Source organism: Ambystoma mexicanum, chromosome 3p (assembly GCF_040938575.1).
Source record: "Ambystoma mexicanum isolate Mex_15411 chromosome 3p, UKY_AmexF1_1, whole genome shotgun sequence".
Classification (NCBI taxonomy): Eukaryota; Metazoa; Chordata; class Amphibia; order Caudata; family Ambystomatidae; genus Ambystoma; species Ambystoma mexicanum.
Genome location: NC_090925.1, coordinates 826,487,486 through 826,514,045, shown reverse-complemented (window position 1 = coordinate 826,514,045; position 26,560 = coordinate 826,487,486). Strand labels below are relative to the sequence as shown.

The 26,560-nt window shown below is 44.8% G+C and overlaps 1 protein-coding gene across 2 annotated transcripts in view; it reads left to right on the top strand.

Moving 5' to 3' along the window:
- Nucleotides 1-26,560, top strand: part of KAT8 (lysine acetyltransferase 8) — a 1,009,124-nt gene that overhangs the window by 763,487 nt on the left and 219,077 nt on the right. For both annotated transcript variants that reach the window (XM_069651899.1, XM_069651897.1), the window contains exon 9: nt 12,374-12,524. In XM_069651899.1, coding sequence (XP_069508000.1) covers nt 12,374-12,524 — 151 coding nt within the window. The remainder of the gene's footprint in view (nt 1-12,373; nt 12,525-26,560) is intronic.

Genomic DNA, 26,560 nt, shown 5'->3' with positions numbered 1-26,560 from the left:
GTACACCCAGACCAGTGTGGCTTCATGCCACATAGGTCTAGGCGGATGAACATACGTAGATTACATTTGGCACTAGAGCAAATACAGATCCTTCGAGACCCCTTGGCACTACTAGCAATAGACTTCGAAAAAGCTTTTGATTCAATGTACTGGAATGCTCTCTGGGAGATAATACGTCGGATGGGGTTTGGCGAGCAGTTTGAGCTGGGTGAAACTCCACTACAGCTCCCCCAAAGCTGAAACCAGAGTAAATGGCTGTTCTTCAGGACCCGTCAAGCTGGGAAAGAGGACGAGGCAGGGTTGCCCCCTATCTGCTCTGCTCTTTGCATTAGTAATAGTGTTCTTAGCTATATTGCTAAGAGACGCACAGACATGGAGTGGTTTTCCGGGAGCAGCAGGATGGGAAGACAAGATCTCCCTGTATGCGGATGATCTGCTAATATATTTTTAAAATCTGATGTTCTCGTGCCTTATAGTGACTCACCGCCTAAAACAATATGGGGCCTTCAGTGGCCTGAGAGTTAACTGGTCCAAATCAATACTGTTCACACTTAGCGGAACTGGAGAAATGATCCCAGAAAATTGTCCCCATCGAGTTGAAAGAGACCATTTCCGTTATCTAGGTATTCGGATAGCAGAAGACCTACATGAATATATGGTCAATAACCTCCACCCAATCGTGGAGAGATTCACATGGGATGTGCAGCACTGGATATCCTTACCGCTGACCCTCTTGGGAAGAGCGGCACTATTCAAAATGATGGCGCTGCCCCGTTTCCTGTATGTCCTACAAAATGCCCCACTTCACATTCCATTGAGTGTATTTGATAAAATAGACCGTATACTTAGGAATCTTCTATGGGGCGGTGGACATCCAAGAATAGCGCTTTGTACACTTCAGAGATCTATATGGGAAGGTGGCATTGGATTGCCACGGCTACAGACCTACTACTGGGCGAGTCAAATGGCAGTAGTGAATGATATCCTGCATGGCGATATATCATTATCGCATGTGAAGGCGGAGATTGGTCTGCGACAAACACTGTACCAGCTGGAATGTTTGTACCAAAAGATAGGCACAGTACCCCCTCGAAAAATACTTGCACAGATAACACTAATTTGGGCTGAGACCCATAAATTCGTTGGTTGGGAAAAGAAAATCACCCCGGTGCAGCCGCTATGGGAAAACTGAAATCTCCCTGAGGTGAACAAGCTCCCTAAATGGCCGAATTGGGTCGCAGGAGGGATAACGAAATTGGGGGACGTACTTGCAGAGGGCAGTATAATGCCGTTTGAGATTTTAGTAACAAAATGTAACCTCCTATAACTTAGAGATATCATTATACACAACTTTGACACGCACTGCAAATCCTTCTACCAGCTCTGTCTAGTATGCCCGAATGTACCCCCATGGAGAGAAACATTGTTTTGGAACGCATTGATGCTAGAATTACTTTGTTCATGTAAAGGGCTATAACCTCTCTTGCTACACCAGAACTACTGAGTTTTAAAGCTAAATGGGAAAGGGATGTGGGCGACATCATGCCAGAAGACTGGGTCATGGTCCTGATTTATCCCAGAGAGACAGCCATCTCGGCTAGACTACGACTCATTCAGTTTAAAATATTACATAGAATATACTACCCGAGGGTGGTCCTCTACCGGTGGGGAAATATTATAGACCCAATTGTCTGAGCTGCAAATGCGAGGAAGGAACCTTTTTTCACATTCCATGGGACTGCCCACATATCCAACAGGACTGGCAACAATGCTGTGACATACACACGAAAGTTCTGGGGTGCACAGTTCCTAGGGAACCCAAGTTGATGCTAAAGGGGGTGGCGGGTGAAGAGGAAATTAAACAATATTAAAAAGTACTCTTTTCAACTACCACAGCAGTGATCAAGAGAAATATAGCAAAACTATGGGGATCTTATGTGACACCACAAGTTGAACAATGGATTGCTGATGTTCATGTATGTATTGCAATGGAGCAAAGGGTGTACAGAGCTTGCGGATGTCCGGAGAAGGCTGCAAAGATCTGGAATAAATTGGAGGATGCTCTGTAAACTGTCCAACTTGATTAATATATGTGGCGGAAGAAAGAGACACTGCTATTTTGTATATAATGCTGTGTGCACTGCGAGGGCTTTTACTTGTATCCAATGTTTATTAAAGGTTAATGTAGTTTGACTCCATTTGGAGTCTCCTGTTGTATGTAAAACAAAACTAATAAATTGTGTTATAAAAAAACATCTTTAAAAATGGATGCAGTGCAAATAGCAAAGCAATTTCCTCAAAGGACTCACTAGCTCCTTCACACAGACTATACAAAACACTTGAAATTGAATTTTCCTGACTTCAGTTATTTCACAGTAGGTGAGATGCTTCAATGTTTCTGTAATATCCTGCCTTTTACATAAACAACTCGTAGGATCAGCCATTTCTAGGCCTAATCTCAGGCCAACCCATTACAAAGTGGGCAGCTGTTTGAATTTAAATGTAATGTATTCTAATAAGGCTCGATTACAAGGGAACAGGTAATTGTATTTAGACGGATTCATCCTATTCCTCACCAGAGACCCATACTTTTTATAAACGGAGTAATGATTGATCTGAGACAGTCACCCTCCAGTCCCAATCAAAGTTTCATTTTTGGTCTTAAGAGGATTAGTTAACAATTCATTTTTAGTACAAAATCGTTCAGGGATCTGACAGAACCAGATAACATGACCACCTTTTAAGTTGATATATAATGTATCCTCTGGTGGATAAAGTAATTTTGCATAAGCACGTAAGAGATTCCAAGTAACTATCGATTCCAATAATATTAAACCCATTTCATGTCTAATTACTGCATTTGGAAGGGAAAGCGATGGGCTCAATGTGCGCTTCCATCAGGAGCCTTGAGGCGTACTTGGATAGGGGCCAAACTCCAGTAAGAGAATCTCCAAACCATAACCATGCTGGCACAAGTTCGGTTTGGTAAAATTGCAACAGGGGTAATATTGAAAATGTGTGCATATCTTTACAAAAACCCATCTGAACTGTGCAATCAGTGGTTGCAATCTTACTTTTTGTCTTTAATAGCATTCGCTGACACATTATTAGTGTATAGCCCAAGTATCTTAAGGAGGGGACCCTTTTTAGGTCTGAATCCCCCACAACCCAATGCATTGATTTAGGCTTCCTTTTTTCAGAATAGATAATCTTTGATTTAGAGCCATTACCTAAACGATTATCATCTATGGCGACAGTTTTCTTTGAAGCCCAATAGGGGCTCTACCTAAAAATAAAAATCATGGGCCGAACGCAAGCCAATTCAATTTCATTGTACCCAATTTTACGGTAAAGGTCCCTACAGTCCAAAGTTCAATATCTGCCAATTACAAGTTAAATAGAATTGGTGCCGACATGCAACCTTGATAGTCACATGTGCGTGTCAATAGGCCTAGTTAAATGTCCTCTGCAGGACACTCTAATCGTGACTACCGTATACTGGTCTAGGAGTGCCAGCACTCTTAGAATGGTGGGAGAGATTTTCCACTGTAAGAATTGTGATCAACGCTTATTGCGGATGACACGGTCAAACACGTTGGGTATGTCAATCGATGCAACATAGACATCACCAGTTATACCTTTCTTAACTTCAGCCAGAATATGGGACATGATGGTTCCATTCAGAGTAGTCCCAAGATGCTATCTAAAATATACCTGAAAACGCGAGAGGATGCCTAGTTGCGCAACCCAAAGTTTCAAGTCTCTCCGCAACAGTGTGGAGGAAACCTTACTGACTCCCACCGGCCTGTAGTTTGCGGGATTAGAATCGTCTCCCTTTTTATAGATGGGTATTTAAAAAAAATTCCATGACAAAGTGGCTTGACGTTTTTCCAGGTTATTTGTAAACAGTCCAAATAAGAACTGCGACCATAAACGGGGATTGCTTTTAATGATATAAGGCACAAGATCGTCTGGACCTGGGGCTCTGGAAGATTTTATTTTACGGATGGCATTGTACAGATCATCCATAGTGCAATGAAAGTCAGTTGCGACTGAGGTTTTTAGGTCTATAAGAGGAGTGTTGCCTCCTTGTTCGGTTTAGCAAACATCTTACAATAAAAACACACCCAAGTATCTTCTTCAATACAACTTATACAAATGATACCACTGTCGGGCCAATCCCCTAGACCCTCACAAGTTAAAGCCCAGAATCCTGACAAATTAGTTATTCAGTAACTTCAAAGTGGTCGGATTATGTTTTAGATAAAGTTGAAATATTAAATTTATAGTCCAGTTTCTGTGTTTTTGGCAGATCTTTTTTTTTTCTTTTACAAGATATGAAAGTGTTGAGGTCAAGATTTTCCTGGCATGATCATTCTCATAGTTGTTGTCTCTTATCCCTTTTAGCCATAACTATTCTCAAGTCATTGATGTGTTTGGGTCTTAGAGAAGTAGACAGTGGTTTCTTTCCCATTAACTTTTGTATGCAATTCAAGATTCTCTCATTAAGTTTGGCCACTAAAAAGGCATCAGATCTTATGTCCTGTTTGATAAAACGTGTTTTTATCTTTTCAGTAAGTTTGGTTAACAGGAGCCTATTCCATTTCACTGTAAGAGCATTTAATGAAACTCAACACAAGCCAAGTTAAGAGCAACGTCCTGAAAACCCAGGGACACTGTAGAGTTGAGATTACCTCAATAAGCAAGGGGGAGCAACTATGCACAATCAATGCTGACTCAAACACGTGATCTATTCAATAAGATTTAGATCCTTTCCGCCAAGTCTTTGTTAGTCAGATTAAGAGTAACATCTGGCAACACTAGATGGAAGTTTCAAAGGTCCATAAAATGATTCCATATGCCACCTTTTACAATACTAGGGGCCTCATTACATGGTAGGTGGTAAGGGCACCTGTACCGGTAAACCCTTACTACGAGGTCCCTTTGCGGGACCCGACCTTAACGGCTGGTGTAGACCATCCGTTAAAGTTGGGACCCGCAAAGGGACCTTGGTGCTAATTACGGTACCGCAATTTGTTGTAGCGTAATTAGCTCCTTCCCCATTCCCATTGAGCCCTATGGGGCAAAAATGGGAATGGGGAAGGGCCATGGAGAAAGGGGGAATTACCGCCCCGCCATCCTTGGAATGGGGTGGTAATTCCCCTTTCCTCCATGGTGGTACCGGTATGGTACCGGCGGCAACCATGGTGCTAATAGCACCATGGTTTACCGCATTCCTTGTAATGAGGCCCTAGATGTGTTAGACCTATAACATGTATCTGCAACAATGTTATTTCATAAGTCTGTGCACAAGAAGAATTATAGACTCCGCCCCACCACCCCAATGATAATGTTGCCCAAGTATCCATTCCCTAGCCTTTCAGACTTTACCACGTTTAGGGTACTCAGCAACTCTTTAATATGACGTGTAACCGGATTCTAATACAGGTTAATTATCAGTAACTGGTAGGTACCATCTATGAGGAACCTGAGGGCGTCCTCACTTCTTTTCCCCTGGTATCCTCTTATGTGGCCAGGGAAAGGCCATCGCTTTTGGATCCTGACCCTGGGCGTGGATATGCAGGGGGGGTAGCAGGAGATCACCTGGGTGGGGGAGACTTGGGAAGTCGGGGGAAGGACGTCCTTGGGTGGAGACATGGTATCCCTAATTTCCCTTTCACAACAAACCCATCCCTCAAGCCTTAATAGGTTTTCAGGCCTTTCCCTGTGATTCCCCTAAAGTATTCCCGAAATTGCATCAGTAGGATACTGGGATTGAGGACTATGACAAGAGCAAAGCAGAACTACATCTTTAATGGTGAGCAGTCTAGTCTTTTTTTGGAATGAAAACGGAGGCAGGAACTTTACAAGCTGGAAACCCAAAGGAAGTAGCTGTGGGAGAACGCCCACAAACTGCTGTGTACAGGCAGACTTCTCCGGTGTGGCAGGAGGAGCGCTTGAGATTGCGTGGAGAAGTGTAGAGCTGTATGCAGTGGGAAGCAAAGGTACAGGACGCTGGAGGCCAGTGGCGAGCTGTAAGGAGGAGGCTGGGGAAACCGAGGGAAATGGTTGTGCCAGTTCTGCGTCACAGAGGAAAGAACTGCTGGGTGTGCTCAAGCCACAGAAGTCTGCTGGGAGAAGATGCGAGGGACCACATCGAGAGAAAGAAACACGTGGCTACCGAGGACCTTGCAAGCCAGAAAGGAGGGGTACATCGGGCTGGCAGGCGGTCATAGAAATAAAGCTATGGGCATTAAGATAGATGAAAAACATGCGTTGCTATGTTAGTTAAAGCAAGCTAAAGTGAATATAAAGCATTTCGAATATTAAACAAAATGAAAGTAAGGCATTTTGAATACCAAGCAAAATTAAAGCAAGTTAAAGCAGATAGAAGGCATTTTGAGTACCAAACGAAATGAAAGCAAGTTAAGAACACACTTGCATCTTGAGTGAAAGAAAGATTGTGAATCTTTCTGAAAGGATGTTTTTGTGCATCAGCACCGATAAAGATTCTAGCATGCCCGTGGCACTGGTTGCAACTGTGTCAAGAGCTTGAATTTGCCATTTAAAAAGGCGTGGCAGCGCTAGTTGCGGTGGTAACGTTGGCTAATTACAAATTTGCACATTTAAACATTCGTTAAACATTCAGTTCGAATTATCAAGTAAAAAGGTATGTCAGTGCTAGTTGCAGCGGTAACGTTGGCTAATTACAACTATGCAAATTTAAACGTTCATTTATGATGGGGGCAATATTGTCAAAGATGTGTAAGGCCAATACAGGGCATAATACTAGTTGCCGTGATATTGCTGGTGGTATGCAGAAATACAAGATAGGTAAACATTTATGACGGCAGCATCAAGAGCCCCAAATCAGTTTCTAGCATGAACACGGCAATAGATATAGTGGAATGAATAACAATGTACACGTAACAGTTTAAGTGCATGTTTGTGCCGGTGGCCATGACAGTCAGGACCTGCACATGGAGAGGTTTACGTGGCAAGTTACGGATGGGTTACTTTAGCAGAACATTTTTTTTACAAAGACGTCGGAGGCAGAGTACAAGTAGGGCATCATCCTGGACTATCAGGGCAGTAAACTCTGACATAAGGAAACTAGAGGTACTTTGGCTCTATCAATCGGTGTGACTGGTACTTACATAGAGGAGCATAGCAGGTGATGGTCAGATAAGCAGGGGTTTGAGATCACAGGTAGTGTTTGAGAGAGTATGGCATTAGTATCAGGGCCTCAGTCCTTCAGTCCTTACGACTCGGACAGGAGCCTTTATTGGATGGCCTTTGTTGGCGGCCGGCTTTCGCCTGCCAGCGCTTGCAGACTGATTAAAGTAGAGCGCACTAGCCAATCCTGTCGGCTGTAGTAACGTAGATGGCAGAGGTGCGAATTCTCATTCTGCAGTCATCTTAGACTGTGGTAACCCTTGCAGTTAACTTAAGATGCATTTCTGTAGTATGGCAAATATAGATCAAGCATCTACACGATGCAAGGTGGCGATCTGGATACAATTAGTACACGAGCTGCATGAATTTCATAATTTATTTCTTATATAGCGCTACACACCCATAGGTCTCTGAGCGCGGAAATGACAGAAGACAATTTACCCACATATTGGTACTCAATTTATAGACCTCCGAAGGATGAAAGGCTGAGTTGACCATGCCAGAATTCGAACCTGCAACAGCAGACTGTGCACAGATCAGAGGTGGGCGCATAGCTCACTGTGCTATCTGACCGGCTTGGTGAACTAAAGTGATATGGATTGGGCAGAAATTTCAGACTCTGGTTGTGACAAGTTGGTAGTCCATCTTCGTTCGTATTTGGTGGCCAGTTTGAAATGGGATCAATGTGATTCAATCAGAGCTATGGGGTTTGACCTCGTAAGTTCTTAACATCCCAGTAAGATCCCAACATTTTTGAAAGACACTTAAACGGTTGCTCCTCCATTAGTGATTAAAACAGGAATTGTTGGGGTCCTCTATCACAGTGAGTAACACCTGGAAAACAACAAAGGATCCAGATCAACAAGATTGGTCTGGGCTAGCTGCCTTCCTGCACAAAAAAGCTAAACCATGTGGTCTTTTTTCTAATTGTTCTAATCTTTAGCCTTGATCGTTTACGTTTTACATCTTGGAATACACGTTGTTACGAAAATATCCTAAAAGCTGTTAAAAAATAATCTAATTCCTAAAGGCCATCACATTTTGATGTTCCAGGAGACGATGTTTAGTGTCCCCTGGTAATTGAGGGATATAAAACCTTTTGAAAATCAGCAATAAGTAGTAAAGGTGGACGTCCTTCCGGAGATTTGGCCAATGCACTTGATGTTCATATCCGAGAATGTTTCTCTGAAATTGTAACCTTGAATGATGGGACACTGGAGGTTAAAATCTTCTCAGAGGATGTGCGATGGCATCATGAGTCGGACACAAACACCAGGTTCAACAGTTTTATTCACTCAAAAAGGCAGGGTGGAGTAATGCCCAACTTGCCCTATGCTAAGGTGGGATTTCCCTATTTAAAGAAAACTAAGGATAGACTGCGTCAGGACGTCCAAAGTAAAACATCCGTCTGTGTCCAAAACCTAGATTTGCCCTCTCAACTAAATGCATACAATGTGTAGGGATGTAAGCATCCAAAATGAATAGTGTTCAAAGTAAAGTTCAGAGCTTCTTCGAGCTCTTTGGCTGGTGATCAGCTCCCCTTCTCCAATTTCAAAGTAGTTCAACAAGCATTGAAACACGCGTATGGGGTTGCTGTTGGTACTCTTGTTCAGAGGAGAATTGCCTAGCATTTCGGTGCTGGAGTGGCCATGGACAGGACAAAGACTGATATTATGCAGGGATATTTCTTCTCTGTGAAAAGGGACAGTGAGCTAAAGACTTGGTTGAGACTCTCCCAGGTGCCATCCACCCAAGAACAGGTCAATGGGCTGTGTTTGTGCTGGTAGAGAAACTCCCAGAACCCTCTTTGTTCTGCAAGAAAGAGGTAATCCTATTTGTGATTTGCCACAGCAGAGTCTAATGTTTTTTTTTCCTTTACTTTTATTAACAGGCTGCTCTGTCAGAGAATTAGTTGTGAATTGTCAGCAATAGTAATGATGGGAACTTGGGTATTCAGCTCAATCATTTTATTCACAGCCGGCAAGGAACACAAAAATGTGCATGCTCATTTATTCTTATTAGGTAGCATTTGTGATTTCTTTGCACATTGCGTCGATAGTCTACGTTTCTAACACCCCCATTTAGATCTACAGATTTTATCCTCCATATTCATTGTCAATTGATCTTCCCAACGTCCGAGATATTAAATTCTGCTCTGGGGCCGGAAACAACACTGGAGACTCACTTAATCTAGAAAGGGAGAACGGACTATTCGGATCTTGCTCAACCAGTGAAATTGACAATCTGCGCTCAATTGTATTTACTCTGTCTTCAGAATTAGGAAGCTGAATAGGCAGCCTGTCAACTGCAAAACTCAATTTAATGTCGATCCGCTGCAGTTTATGTGCATTGTGCATTATGTTGTACAATCTCTTTTATGTTATCGTAAAAGTCTGAGTAACGATTCCATTACCAAGTGCAGAGCAGAGATTGACGTGGGACCTAAGGAGTCCAAATTAGGCAAAACATTAGCATCGCTACGTAATTGCGTATTTTTAGGTGTAAAAATAGTAGATGCCAGTGGCAAATGTGTGGAAACATTCTTTGCTGTGTCTTACTGCTCTCCGAGTGTAGGAACCTTGTTCACTCGTCATTTTTCCTGACCAACAAATGATTCATCCAATACAATTGGCTTCAGCTGTCCCTAGTGGTTTGGTAGGAAGATCCAAGTCATTTAAAGTGTCTATCACTTAATTTCTTTCATTGTGGACAATTTCTTAACAGAATTCAGTAATTTTAACTTGTTTCTCGTTGGACTGAGGAATGAAGCAGACGCCTATATTTGTCGAGCTTTGAACTGGCATTGCGTGTAACAAGTCCTGTTTAATGCTTGTCTGGTCCGCCTGCGCAGTTCGTACATAGTTCACCACAAAATGTTTAAACTAAATATATGCCTATTTAGTCCAGAGGATTCATGTGGTCAAACTACCCTCTGCAGAATAATAGGCAAAGTTGGAGAAGGAGGTGGAGACTGGCTTCTAGGATGGAGTAGAGTGCCAGTGGTTGGAGAGCAACCCACACGCCCAGCATACCACCACTATCCACCGCAGATCATCCACTTGTGTCCACTTTCGGACCTTTCCACTGAGCACAGTCAAGAGGGTCCACCTCATAGTGAAATCCCCCACAGACACTGCAATATCTCGCTGAGCCGCTAAGGTGTTACAGTTCTGCAGCCCTAAGCAACGTCCACTGCATCCCCCTACTCCCTGGAAACCATGAAGCGTGCATTAGGGCACACCAGACTCGTGGGGGCAGAACACTCTGCTCCCTCGCTCAAAACCAGTCTCACAGCCCTTGCTGCAAAAACTAAAGACCAAGACTCCTGCCACTGTAACAGCGACCTTAGTGACTTGTTTAGTGGTCTAGAAAGCCTTGAAAGTATTATAAGTCCTAAGTTGCACTTATACCTGAATAATACAATGACTTTATTGTAAGCACAGCCTGATTTTCTTTTTTTTATGTGAAGAAACAAAGTTTGTCTTCTCAAGTTGAAATGAAGTTAAAGTTGAAAAAGAAAATAATAATCCGTTAGATTCACTAATAATGTTGTATTGCCTGAAGTTCAGTGTTGCCAAGGATATTGCTCTCCTTGAAATAGTACTTTAAATCTAATGTCTATAGCACTTGGGGACAAATAAGGTTTGAATGTCTAGACCTCGTTGAAGTCCAAGTTGAAAAAGAAAATTGTATGCAGTTAGATTCACTGATATTGTTGTATTGCCTTGAGTTCAATATTGCCAAAGATGGTGCTCTCCTGGAAAATGGTACCGTACATTCAATGTCTGTAACACTTGGGTACAAGTAAAGTTTGAATGTCTGGACCTCAATGTGTTAGAAACAATTAATAGCTTAGTGGAGATGAGGCTGATAATATTTGAAAGCATTCATGGGTTTGACCTTATAAGATTTAGAATGTAGAGCTCGAAGCGTACTTTAGGATTGTGCGAGAAAGCCCCACAGGAATTTAGTTGTGTGCTCTCCCTCACCTTATCTTGCTCCAGATGGGTGCGCAGGGACGAACGCAGAAGCACCATCTTCCAAGAACACAATTTTGCACAGTCCAGTACTCCAGAGGATCAGACCATTAGCATGTCAACTGCTACTTGTGGCTGGCCCCCTCTCAGGGGGAGGGGGAGGTATCTAGTACTAGAGCCAATTCCCTCATCAGCGTATACGCTGATTCTATGACGACCAAATCGTTGGCCAATCGCCGACTCAACGGCGCTGACATCGAGGAGAAATAGAGAAGAAAGCACTTCACAGCAACAGGACCAGTGTGTCAAGCGGCACCTCTCCTTATTCGAAATCAGTGAGGCTGCTTCCGACACACGATTCGCCTTCTGTCTCAAGCTCTTATACCCAGTATGGCCAAGTGAGGGTTTTAAATTTTCACCTACCTACTTCTTCCATGTAGCAGAACAAAACCGCAAGAGAGGGAAGTGGCGCACTGCAAAAGGGGCTGGTCATAGCCCAGAGCACCAATCAACTCAGTGGGCTGGAGCAAAGGGGCAGATAACCAACATTACTGGTTGGCCAGTGCGAATGCCGCTCAGTCTAGAACAACCCCTAGGGGAAGTGAGGGGGTGAGCTAAGGGACCTACACAGTTTAAACTAATATGGAGCTTTCCATGATTGCTCACAAAGGGCCTCTGTGGCCAGAGCATCCATGTTAAGGTTTGCCTAAACAAAGGGAGCCCTAAAATACAAAAAGCTTACAGCAGGATTAAAAAGAAAAAACATTGGTGCCGCAATGGTTAACAAATAGGTACTCGGTCTACACTTTGATTTAAAAAAAAAAAAAGCTGGCACTGTTGCTTTAGCGCCAACCAATCTGACCCAATACCATTTTCCTAAAGTAAGATAAAACAGGGTTATTGTATCACAGATACTTCAGGCGAAGTCTCACAGACTTATTTTTGATGTATAGTGATACTGAAAAATAAGGGAATAAACAAAATATTGAGGGTCCCTAAAGTAGCCATAGAGCCCCTCAAAATAGGAATTCTATCTCAACAAATCTGCTGGCAAGTTGATCTAGTCCGGGATCCTCTTGACACTGCAACATAACATTTGCAGTATATTGAATATAGTAGTGCTGGCATGTGAGTTGGCTATAGGCAGTTAACCAGCTTGCAGGTTCTCTTTGCTTCATGTTGTCCAAGTGGAAAAAGCTAAGATACTTTTGCTGTTGCAGGTTATGAGCTTTCCAAGCTGGAGTGCATGGTGGGATCCCCAGAAAAGCCCCTCTCTGACTTGGGCAAGCTGAGCTATCGCAGCTACTGGTCCTGGGTTCTACTGGAGATTCTACGTGACTTCCGTGGGACACTGTCAATTAAGGATCTCAGGTAAGCATTGGCACATGTAGGAGTGTGGTTTGTGAGTAGTATGCCTCTTGTCTTTACTATGAAAAGAACTGCAACGTAGGCATACTTTATCCTTGTGCCCTCAATCAATTTTTTGTCCATCTAAGTAAGTCCAAAGTGGCTATATTGATAAATATCTGAGGCCCGAGCGATTTGTTGCTTGACATGTTTTATAACTTTCTAGGGACACAGGCCTCAGGTCACTTATCGCTTGAACAGCTCACCTTCCCATTAGGTTTGCATTTTGTGCAATCCAATTCTGGTCCAGGGTGATGGTGTCGGGGTCAGTACTTCTATGGATCAGACTGGCTGGTAGCTGCTTCTCTGATCCCTACAAACTGACTTAAGATTCAAGTCCCTATTTCCCCTATTGCCTTTGCTCTGCAATCACTGCCTTTAGTGTTTTTTCTACCCTAGCCGAGTGGATTCTCCTAGACTACTCATCTTAACTCTCAGGAACCTTTTTGGGACTCCTAAAGAATTCCAGAGCGAGTGTGGGCTAAGACTGGGCTTCTGAAGACTAGGCATAGGTGGTGCTAAGTGCCTATTAAGTGTGGCGGTCGGGGTTGTGTGTGACCTCTTTCTCCCTAATTTGGTGATTCATTATTGCCTGAATAACTGCTTGGGATACTAAAGTAGTGTGTAACCCTAGTGGATTACCCAGCTGTGAGCTGTATAAATGTACCTTGATATTTGTACTTCCTTTTTAAAATATTTTAAGTGTACCTTAGTGTAGTATTACAACAAAGATATTTGATACTTGCCTCTGTGGGTCTGTTTACTTACCATTTCTGCTAAGTGTTTACTGTACTGTACAACAGTCCTCCTTTATTTTCTTAATTGATCCTTACTTGCTCTAAGCTACTTAGTGGTTTAGCTCAACTGGCGGTGTGGCAGTCCTTCCTACTTCCTAACTTTGACCCCCTATGTAGTTTTTCTAAGCCTTGCCATAGGTACTTTTGAAAATTCCTCCTAACAGACAATTATACCGTTTTAGTGTATTAAACTAAAGTAATGAGTATGAGTAATGTTTCAGGCTTGTTACTTTGCTTAGGTTCACCTGATCAGCAAAGGCCGCCATCTCGTGGTTGACTCTGAGTATTACATCTTTTTTTTCAAAAGCAGGAAGTCGACAGGGGCGTTCCTGAATCCCTATCCCACGCGTACAGGGACCCATGAAGCTTCACGCTCCAATGTCCTTGGATTGGTGTTTTTCCGCCATCCTTTGGACACTACTTCAAGAGGCAGGGAAAACGTTACATCACCTGTGTCACAGTGACTGATTTTTCACAGCGTTTAGTTGATGGCTGATAGGCGAAGCCAAAGCAGTCGAAGTCTCAATACTCTTCTTTCTTTTCATTGAGGGCTAGAAGAATGCCTCTTCTCTTCTAGTTTCTTACTGTTGGCTTTGCTCAATTTCTGACCCCAAAATGGAGAACACCTCTTTCAAATTATGCACAGGGTGTAACTCTAAATGTCCATGTAAGGAGACGCACAGTGTGTGCAACAATCACCTTCTGAGGGATCACGCTGGGGACCGCTGCTGGGTGGGTCAAAAATGATAACCTAAAGGACCATCTGCAAGAAGATTGGGATAATTGCACAAGACAGGCTAAATCACGCAGGGTGAGTCCACCACCAGACTGTTTGCTCTCAAGGTCGAGGAATCAACCGGCAGGGTTGTACTCTACCCTGGGCAACAATCTGCTGAATAGTCTATGACGAATATCAAAAGTACCATGAATAAAAAAGGACTCTTTCATGGAGGGCCACGAATGGAAGGCCCAAAAATGCATTTTAAGGTACAGTAAGCGCAACAACCAAAAAGACAGCATGTGGATGTGAAAACCAGAGAACACCTTCCTGACTCAGACCCCCAGGACCCATCCTCATGATATGGGTGGTTTGGGAGACGATCAAAGAATACATGGGGGTGATTTAGATCTAGGTGATTATATCACGTCAACTTCAGATGAGAAGGATCCTACAGCTAAGCTACCTTGTCACCAACCGAGGTTTGTTACCAATATACATCCCTCATTAAGAGGGCAACTGAAAACGTTGGCATAAAGGCAGAGGAGTCTGATGAAGACACCAACCTCATAGTGTTGCGTATCCATTGGGATCACCCCCGGCTGGTAGGAGCTCTGGCCTTAAGAGGGGGACCCCCTGCCCCACCTCTCAGTTTATCTCGGATTTAAGGCCTAGCGATCTTCTTATGTGACGGGGAATCTACCAGCCACTGTAATGGAACACAGAGGACGTCTCCCCTTGTCTTATTCAGTGCTGGTGTTATTTTCTTGCTACATTGATTTAAAATTAGAGTTCGGAGGCAAGTGTTACATTGCCCTACTCACTTTCACAGCTCTATCACTGTACAACTCTCAAACCTTATAACTTACTCACAGGTTCTGTAACATGTCCAGAACTGTGCCTGTTGCTCCTATTAGGATAGAGCGATTTGACACAACAGAAAGACTATATGGAGAGAAACAAAATATGCATTTCATAGCACAGTGTTGCTGATTTGCATTTCACTGCACCATTGTTTTTCGGAGTCAAGAATTACCCATTTTGGAAAAAAGAAATACTTTATTTACATATATAATCTCATTTCATTCTAGCTCAGTTAGCATATTGTTCCAACATATTTCTCATCATTAAACAACCCTCCAAATATCTCACTATTTTCACAAAGAATTCAAACACATGTGTTTGGTATGTAATAAGTCATATCTTCTGTAATTAAATCCATCTACATCAGTTTACATCAGTACTCTCAATACTCTGATCATGGGGCTTCAAACGCATGTCCATCACATAAAGCCCTGTCCAACCCGACATGGGGTTTAAATCATCTTTCCATTAACAAGGACACATAGGGCCCTGTCCAGCCTTATACTTTCTGCTGAAGTCCAAATACACTGCTCACTTCACTGAGGGCAACATTATATAAAGCCATTCAAAAGTTTGAATCTCTAAATTTATACCTGCTATAGGCATTTAAAAACCTATTCTATATCAAATCGTAATAAAGCAATCAATGTATTTGAATATATATTCATCACAATATGCAATGCAAAGCACAGATTCACTGCATCAGTCAAGAAGACCGGAATTGTTGCACATTATTCAATCAAACAGACCCCATTGCAATACCATCTCAACATGAGCTTAAAGCATACACACCCTGCAATCTGACAGGATCTCGGCATAACACGGTCACAGCAAGCCAGCCAGCATCTGTCTAGGTGCTGGCTGCGTATGTATAGGGTTTGTAGCTTGGTAATCCCTTTACCATACAATGTGGTCATTCGGTGGTTAGAACTTCAGCTTCTGAATCTGACCTGTTTAACTTGGAAGTAGTTCCACTCATATGTCTGATGTATAGAAATAATTTGAAAAGTACCTCCCATCAGCAACTTGACATTTTATCAGCTCTTAGCAACTTGCCGATTTATCTCTGAAGCTTCTTGACTAAATATCTAGCTAGGCCCTGAATCAAGGACTGATTAATTTTGTCCCAGCTCTTAAGACGGCTGTTTATTCCTATAATATGGAAAATAAAATGGAGTTGATTTCACGGCCTAACAGTAATGTATATGCATGTATGATATGAATAAGTTGTTTAAGCTGCTAAGCGCTTTGCTATAATAAATGGTTACATGAATCAAAGAATGAAAGCTAACACAAAAACACACTTCATTATGTAGCTACTTAACACGCTTTATGCGCCTAGAGGCTTATGGTGTAGAGTACACTTCAGTTGGTTTGTAGCACTAATTTTGCTAATCAAAATATTGATGTTGCTCTTTCTTCATTGCACTGCATTTTACTCTGCCTTGTCAAGCTAATGCTGGCTTACTATTATGAGGGGAATTCTGATTTGAAATGGTATCTCGTGTTTTGCCACTAACCTGCAGGGCAGAATGGGCAAATTCCCAGGACAACAGAGGATATTCTGAAAGAGGAAAAACAAATGTCTCGTATCACTCTAGTACAATCAGTCAAAAAATGTATTGCACTCTATTAAATCCAGGCACTACTGAACCAGTGAATCTGTGTCCGTAAAGAAAATGTTGCCCTTCACCCTGTAATCCAGTGTGTATTAGAGGGCAACTGTCACCTGACACTCTCGTGGCCACTACCACTAGACAGTGTACTAATTATCCTCGGACATTGACTCAATACCCTCCTAATAAGGAGAGTCGAAGGATTTATGGGTTTGGACATAAAGCTGCAACCTTTAATACACAGGTAGCTAATGCCACACTTCTTATTGCCCTTCATAATATATTTCAATTGGACGACATGGAATCCCTGGCTAACGACATCCCACCGAGCAACATTAGGTTGCCAGATAGCAGGGGCAGCAGTGGTTAAAGGTTGCACATGGTTTGGTGGGACTGAGTTTAAACTGGATACTCCGGCTCCCCTCCTAGACAAACCCTTGAAGGATTCTGTCCCTTTTGGAAAGGAGGTTCATGAGCTCTTGAGAAGGCTAAAAAAGATCATAATTACATTTGTAGGTCCAATTACTTGCAGAGGCTACCAACAACAAGGGTTTATGCTAGTTTGAAGCCCTTTCACTGCACACCTTTCTGTCATTCTGCAGCCCAAACCTATCTGTTTTCATGCATTGGTTTATTTATGGCCAATCAAACAGAAATTAGAGCTAGTTACTCTCTTCTGTCCTTTTTATAGCCGTTCTTTGACAACAACTTTGACAACAGTTTTTGAGGACAAACTTCGTCAAGCGCAGAACTTGCCTCGGCGAACCTCCACACAGACTCGGAAGGCCGCTCTGGGCCTCGGTCGAGACAATAGGGAGCGTGGGGGGGAGGGGTGGTACCTTTCTGAGGCTTCTAAGAGAGTGCATATTTATCCTTCTCCCCTTAATATTCGCCAAGCTGCCCTTCCAATTAAACATGGAAAATACATCCTTTAAATTTTGTCCCAGTTGTAAAAAAAAAAAAAAAACATCCCAGGAAAGGCTCTCGCTGTGTGGGCAACTTCTGTCTTCCGAGGGATCACAACAAGGGACACTGTAAAGCTTGCAAGCTATTTAAGCCCAAGACCCCAAAAGACTGAAAAACAAAGTACTGGGCCGACCACGGCATGCAGGCTGAGAGCGCCATAGACGTGGAGGGTGCTTCTAGCGACAGCAGCATTGGCGTCTTTGATGATGAAGGTGAAAGGGAACCTTTGGATTCCCAAATGCAAGCCTCCAACCCCACCAGACAGGCCTGCGGCGCTCTTAGAGACAACACCAGCCGACATCAGCACAGACAAGTCATCCCAAACAAAACACACAACCCAAGGCCACAAGTTGACGACAACACCATCTACACGTCCACACAGCGTCGAGGGGAAGGTACACCAGTTCCATGTCCTCTGGGCGTTCGCCTCGCGACAGGCCCCCACAGTCGAGAGATAAATCCAACTTGGACACCGTGTCCAGTATTGCCACCGAACGTCGAGAGACGAGTTTGCCAATCCGCCAAAATTCGACAAACTACAGTTACATCGAAATCGACCAAACCACTGCAGACTTCGAAATTGTCCCATCTTGTAAAGAAAGAAACATGTCCCTGAAACAATGCTAAAAGAGCCTCAAGTCCCATAAGGGCAAAGAGTGTATCCCAGAAGGAAAAAGTGTTACCCAGGGGGGAGGGATCTATGTCTGCAACTATGAAACACAAGATGCAGCCTACACCTGACCTACCTCCCACTCCTGTAACCCCTGTAACTATCCCTAGCTCGTCACAGTGATCTGCTGATGATCTAGACAGAGTGATGAGATGCATGTCCAATGTTTTTTTTTTTAGAAAAACCCTCATAATATAACACATCTTCAGATCATGCTGCAAGCTAGTAGGGCGACACGGTCACAAACCCTGGCAAAAAGAGCCCGGCCAGACACCCTTCAAGACACCCCTCAGCAGGACCCAGAACAATTCGATCTCTGTGACCCCCATTACGGATTCCGTGGATCAGGAGAAACATAGGGGAGGTAGACCATTATTACGATGACTAGGAAGAAGACGTTTATGCCTATTCCTCGCCAGATCACGTTAGACCCACCTGTGTCAGACTCACCAGTGGATAAGCAACTACAATTCAATGACGAACTACTAAAGGCAGCAGATATCATTTCCAAATTCAGACACAGGAAACCGAGATTGGGTGACAAAAAATCTGTAACCGAATTTCTGATGTTTGTTAATCTGCTTAGAATCACATGCTGTGCATAGGTCCGACATCCAGTGGTCACTGCAGAGTATTGCATTTTGTTTTTCGTAGTCGAAAAGTGGACGTCGACAAGGCGTGTCTGTAACACTATCCCTATAGTGACATGCGTTGTACCCATAATCCCTCACGCGTCGAGGTCCCTCAGATTGTTTTTTTCCGCCCAGCTTCTGGTCGCCTTACGCGGAGCTCCTAGAGAGACATTGCAAATACTTACTACGGACCTCGGTCCTTAATTATACTTATTATTATACTTATTATATTGTTAAAGATCCCTCCCCTCGACGTTAGCTGTGATCTTCTCTTTGAGAATGTCTTTTTCTCCCCTATCTTTCCCTTGGGGTTGTTATCACCAGTTATTATTGCCTCAGCTATGGAGAGGACACCTTTTAAGTTTTGCCCACGCTGTAGGGGCAAATGCACTTGGCAGGACAAACACAAGCTCTGTTTCGTTGCTTGCCCCTCGATCATAAGGAGGACAGCTGCGCGGCCTGTAAGCTCTTGAAACCAAGAACTCTTAAAGAACGCAAAGTTAAGAGGTGGGCGGACTACGCTATGTCGAAGTCAGTTTCCTCACCCGCCGCCGCTGTTACAGAAAGTGACGAGGAGGGTGATAACTCGACGTCCATTACGGAAGTCATTAACCCCCAGAAGGAGCGCACGCGCTCCTCGACGTCCGTCCCCGGCCCCGACGGGCTCGGCTCACGCCCCGCTCATGGGGATGAACACCCCGGTGACAAGGACGCACACAGACCCCATAGGCCTAAGCACACAACCCACGGCTCTTCTTCGTCGAAGACTAAGGATCCATCAGCGCCGAAGGGGACGCAGGGCACTCCGGCGTCTACCTCAGACCGTAAGGGTCTCAAGCCCCACTCGCAAACGCAGCCGCGACCAGCGATTGGGCTTTCATCAAACACGGGCGCTACCCCAAAATCATCCGATGTAACGCTCCGTAGAGCGGCCGTCGAGGAACAACGCGTAACGCAGGCAACGTCGACACCAGAGTCCTCTACTGACAAACTCGTTGTCGAGAGCCTGGCGAGAATTGTTTCCGAAGACACACGTAAGCGGACGACGAAACAAACGTCGAATACCGCACAAAAAGCTATAGAAACGCCGAAAAAGCATGAGTAGCCAGGAACTGCCACTTTCATCTAAGTGCACTTCGGAACTACCGGAGGGCTTTTCAGATGGCGACGGAAACCTTTCTTCGACGTTGTGGAAGCGTTCTAAGAGTTTTGAAGGTGAAAACACTTCAGGGGTCCCCCATGAGACCCTTGAAAGACTCCATTCTTGTATGGAGAAAATGGAAAGGTTTTTGGGAAACCAAAACCCACCCACACCCAAAAGACTAAGAGAATGACCCTAGGGTCAAAATTCCTAGGCTGTTTCCCCCTTCTACAGACATATATGACCTCACGGAAGAGGAGCAATACCTCTAGGAGGTTGATGAGTGTTTGGGTGGAGAGGAAGAACATGAGGAAGAGGGGTTTGAAGAAGATCCTTACACTAGTGCAGGAGCTTTCGAAGAAGATACAGCTACCTCGCAGCCTTGGCAATCCCCATCAGTGCACTCAGACCCTGATGTCTTTCACCCTTCTCCTCCCAAGGATTCACCTATTGGAAACACCTCTCCCATAGATGAACAACCTTCACTTAATGCACTATTGCGCAAGGCAGCACCGCATTTTGAAATAGACACAGGGGAGACTCTTCCTGACATAGACTTTGTAGAGAAAGTTATTAAAGAAAAAGCCCCTGTTAGTCAGTCTATTCCGCTCCTGGCTTCTATAAAGAGAAGAATAACTCCTTCCCTTTCCAATCCTGCCTTAGTCAGAGGGGTCAACCCTCGGATAGAAAAGCTCTTCAGCCCTTCGCCCTCTGACCCGTTGTACATCAGAGGCCATTCTATTCCGGACTCCCTCGTAGTTACTAATACAAGGAAAAGAGCAGGGGTACCACTATCCACTAGTGAGGCACCACCTGACAAAGAGGGCAAAAAGCTCTACGCACTTGGGAAGAGAATCACGACGTCCGCCGCCTTTTCAACTAGGATTGCAAATAACAATTCCCTACTAGCTAGCTACGCAGATGCACAGTGGAGCAAGCTGCGCAGCGAAGCAGAGGACGCACCAGAACCCCTGCGTTCACGCTACAATCTCAGAGGGAACTCTTGTAAACCAGGGCATCGTAAAGAACTCCTTAGATGCCACAGAGACGGCTGGCCGTTCCCTGGTTCAGGGAACACTTCTCAAACGCCATGTCTGGCTGCGCAATTCGGGATTTAAGCCGGAAACCCAGGCTTCCCTGATAAATAAGCCCATAGAAGAAACACATCTGTTTGGGAAAGCAGTTGATGAGGCCCTAGAACATGCGAAGAAAGAGTTTGATACCATCAAAACTCTTGACCAAATTTCAAGGCCCCCTAACAGACGCGGCTATGGCAATAGACACTCCTTTCGTGGCCAACGCCAGCAGCAAAACCAACAGCAATTTAACTCTGCTACCAACTGGCCCTCTAACCAGGGTAACAACACCCAGTTCAGTCAAAGAGGCCAACGCCGTGGCAGGGGAAGAGGTCGCGGCTCCAGACCCAAAGGTTCCACGCCCAATACCAACAAATGACCCGAAGATTCAGGTCCCCTCCCATGCATCACCGGTCGGGGGCCGGCTAACATCGTTCCTTTCAGCATGGGAGGGAATATCGTCAGACCGCTGGGTATTATCCACCATAGCCCACGGATACTGCATCGAATTCAACGGTTCCCTGAAGTACAGACCCCCACGGAACCGACGCATGACACCGGAACACCTCACCATTCTTCTACAAGAAGTAGAAGAGCTACTGAAAAAAGAAGCTATAGAGGCTGTCCCCCCTATTTCAGGTAACAGAAGGTATTTATTCAGTGTACTTCCTTGTACCCAAAAAGGACTTAACCATGCGCCCTGTAATAGATCTGCACCCAGCGAACAAGTTTGTCAAACCCCAAAAGTTTCGTATGGTGACCTTGCAGGAAGTAATCCCACTGTTATCACAGGGGGATTACATGACAACACTGGACATGAAAGATGCATACTTTCATATTTTAATGTTGCCAGCGCACAGAAAATACCTCAGGTTCAAGATAGAGAACAAACACTACCAGTTCAGAGTACTACCCTTCGGGATAGCATCTGCACCAAGGGTATTCACGAAGGTACTGGCAGTGGCAGCGGCCCACCTGCGCAGGTTATCCATCCCGGTATACACTTACCTCGACGACTGGCTCATAACAGGGGATTCTTACGAAACATGCTTCTCCAATACCCAAAAGACCGTAGACCTTTTGTTCCAACTGGGCTTCTCCATCAACGAAAAGAAGTCCAGCTTAGACCCCAGCCAAATCAAACAATTCCTAGGGGCTTTAATTCGAACAAAGGACGGCCTCGTCTTCCCCTCCAACGAGAGGGTCCAAAACATGCTGTTTCAGATCCCCCATTATGTGGCAGGTCGAGAGGTGACGGTACGCAAAGCAATGCGCTTGCTAGGAATGATGGCGTCATGTATTTATTTGGTACCTCACGCGCGCCTGCGCATGCGCCCAATGCAAGAGTGGCTCAACAGCCAGTGGTGTCAGGCCAGCGGACAATGGGACGATCTAGTGGTGGTCTCGCAGGCCTTGGTTCTCTCGCTACGATGGTGGACAAAAGAAAACCTGTTATTAGGGAAAACTTTTGCCACACCCGCAGTGGAAGCCACTCTAACCACAGACGCATCCCTTACAGGATGGGGGGGCTCACCTATCCCATCAGACTGCTCACGGAGCGTGGACTCCGAGCTTAGCATCCAAGCATATAAACCTGCTGGAACTACTAGCGGTGTTCAAAGCACTGAAAGCCTTTCAGGAACACCTACAAGGAAAGACAGTGATGGTCCTCACAGACAGCACCACAGCCATGTACTACCTCAACAAGCAAGGGGGCACTCACTCTCCAGGACTGTCCAAGCTGTCCCAGAACATCTGGAAGTGGGCTCTCAAACACAACATGATCCTACTATCACAACATGTACCAGGGGAACTCAATCTGCTAGCAGACAAACTCAGCAGAGACTTCCCCGTGCCCGTAGAGTACAAATGGCGGTTACAAGAAGACATCGTCTTCGACGTCTTCACACAGTGGGGTTTCCCAGAAATAGACCTGTTCGCAACTCTGGAAAACTCTCAATGCCAAGATTACGCCTCCAGGTACCCCCAGAACCAGTCCAAGGGGAACGGTCTATCGATTCCATGGTCAGGGAAATTTGTTTACGCTTTTCCCCCGACTCCCCTTCTCAACAAGATAGTGCACAAGATGCACCAGGAACAAGTTACCATGATACTGGTGGCCCTTATGTGGGCCCGACAGCCATGGTTCGCTCACTTGTTGAAGATGTCTCTATCTCCTCCAGTGAAACTGCCCTGCCCGTACAACATGCTGTCACAAGACAGGGGCAGGACACTGCACCCATGCCCTCAGACCATGAATTTAGCAGCCTGGCTCCTGAGGTCATAGAATTTGGACATTTACAACTTCCACAGATGTGCATGGACATCCTCAGAGAGGCCAGAAAGCCTAACACTCGTCACTGCTATTCTAGCAAATGGAAAAGATTTGTCATCTGGTGTAGAAGAAAGAGTATCAACCCCGTTGACTGCTCTCCCACAAAATTATTCTGTACCTGACCCATTTACTGGACTCTGGTCTAGTATTCAATTCTATTAAAGTACACCTGTCAGCGCTTTCGGTTTACACCACTTCACAACTCAAAGTATTGTGGTGGAAGATCCCAGTAATCAAAGCCTTCATGGAAGGGGTAAATAGAATACACCCTCCAATAGCAAACCCAGCTCCTGGCTGGGATCTAAATGTGGTACTCACCAGGCTCATGGGGTCACCATTTGAACCCATGCACAAGGCAACTCTTAAAGATCTCACTGTTAAGACTGCTTTCCTAATCGCTATTACCTCCATTAGGAGAGTAAGTGAACTACAGGCCCTTTCGGTTTTAGACTCCTTTGTAACAGTTCACAAAGATAAAGTGGTTCTACGCACACACCCAAGGTTTGCACCGAAATTCATCTCCAAATTCCATGTCAACCAGTCTATAGAACTACCAACGTTCTTTCAAAATCCTTCAAATCTAGGAGAAAAAAGCCTGCATACACTTGATGTGCGCAGAGCTGTCATGTTTTACATTGAAAGAACTAGTCCACTGAGAAAGACTAATCAGTTCTTTGTCTCGGTGGCAGCAGGAAGAGAAGGAGATGCAGTTTCAAAATCCACTATATCTAGATGGATTGTACAATGCATCACTCTCTGTTACACTCTTGCTAAAAGAGAACTACCCTTCAAGCCAAGAGCACACTACTCGAGGCACTGGGGCATCCATAGCATTCATTGCAAATGTTCCCCTTGAGTCCATCTGCAAAGCGGCAACCTGGAGTTCTGTACACACCTTTACAAAACACTACTGTCTAGATGCCCACTCTAGATCCGATTCCCAGGCGGGACAAGCAGTATTAAGACATCTTTTCTCTACTGTTCCTTCTCACAACCCACCTCCAACTCCGGGTACTGCTCGCTAGTCTATGCACAGCATGTGATTCTAAGCAGATTAACAAACATCAGAAGACAATGCATTACTTACCGTAAAAGCATTTCTGATGGTTGTATCTGCTTAGATTCACATGCGCCCACCCTTCCTCCCCGCTCGGATGGAAGGAACATAGACATCCTTTTCTATATCTCTTTTCTGTACACACTCACGTCTAGAAGGCTCCCTCAGGGCAGAAAAATACAAACAGAGGGACCTCGACGCGTGAGGGATTATGGGTACAACGCACGTCACTATAGGGATAGTGTTACAGACACGCCTTGTCGACGTCCCCTTTTCGACTACGAAAAACAAAATGCAATACTCCGCAGTGACCACTGGATGTCGGACCTATGCACAGCATGTGAATCTAAGCAGATACAACCATCAGAAATGCTTTTACGGTAAGTAATGCATTGTCCTATCCCCTTATTAAAATCCATACAGAGGTGAATACAACCCTCTCTGGAAACCCCTAACCTAACACAGGCAGTAAACTCCTGCATTGAGAAAATGTTCCACCCAGCCCCTTTTGCCCACCTCTACATCAGGGATCAATTAAAGTCAGACTCCCTGGTCGTTACGACGACAAGGAAAAGGGTGGGTACACCTCTTGCCTCATCAAAGGCACCACAGCTAAGGAGAGCAATAAAATAGACACTTTCAGAAGGAAAGTAACTACCTCTGCAGCATATCAAGCAAGAATTGCCAACAACCCCACTCTGCTGGCCAGTTACAACTGTCACAAGTGTGAGGAAATAGCCACTTGAATGGCCTTGGTCCCAGAGCCATTAAAATCCCAATTTTCCCTCACAGTAGCAGAAGGGAAGGCTGTACCTAACCATCTTAAAAAAATAACTTGGATGCAGCTCATAATGCTGGAAGAATTATCGCAGGGGGCACACTTATAAAGAGACCTGCATGGCTGCGCCAGTCAGGCTTTAAATTGGAGACACAAGCAACCCTCCTCAATATGCCAATTGAACCTAATGTTCTATTCGGAAAGGCAGTAGAGGATGCATTGAAGAGCACAAAGGAAGAGTACAACACTCTAAAGTCTCTGGGCCAGCTCACCAACAAACCATCGAGCCAAAGCGGCGCAAATAATTTTCGTCGTTTCAGGGGACAACATTCTCATAGGGGACCCGGATATAGCCAGAGTCCGGGTTCATCCTGGGGTTCCAATCATGGTCAGTCCTCACAGGGCTTCCATAGAGGCCAGCGAAGATCTTGCGGCCGTGCAGAGCCTCCTCTTCCAGAGGTGGGTCCAAACCCCCAAAGCAATGACCACCTGCTCCGTGTCCCCTCCAATGTCACTCCAGTAGAAGGACGTACACACTTCACCCACGCATGGGAGGGAGTCACTTCAGACAAGTGGGTGCTTTTCTACTGTGTCGGGCGGTTATTGCATAGTTACTATAGCAACCCTCCTACCATCCCCTGCGTCAAAGAACCACCTCTTCTTAAGAAACCCTCAGCCTACCCCTCCTGCCCTGCTAACTACCGCCCAATCTCCATCATTTCTTACCTGGGCAAACGCCTGGAAAAGCTGGCCATCTCCCAGCTTAATCTTCACACTGAATTGGTTGGTTGTCTCCATGACCATCAGTCTGGCTTCAGAGCTGCCAGGGTTCCATGTGTTAATATCCCAGCAAAAATATCGCCATACAAGAATATCGCCATATTTTTGCGGCAGTATTAACCCATGGAACCTGCGGGGGACACCCGTGCAATCCCCTTATATTTTTAAAGGGAACGGCAACCCCCGGTCCCATTTACCCCATAAATTATCCCCACAAATAATATCGCCTATGGCCTTACCCCATGACCATATGTGTGATGATATTATTGGTGGGGATAATATTACCCGATACCGCTGCCAGAAGCAAGGAAACTGCTCTCCTGAACATCCCTGAAGACATTCTGTCCAACCTTTACTCCAATACCCTGTGTCCAAATGTTACTTGATCTCTCTTCTGCCTTTGACATGGTCAACCATGCCATCCTGCTCAACCGTCTCTGTGATAACCTGGGTATCATTGATCAGGCCCTGGCTTGGCTGACCTCTTTCCTCTCCGATAGAGCCTCCCAGGTCCAACTTGGGTCCTTCCTCTCCTCTATCTCTACTTGTGGTCTTCCTCAGGGGTCTAAG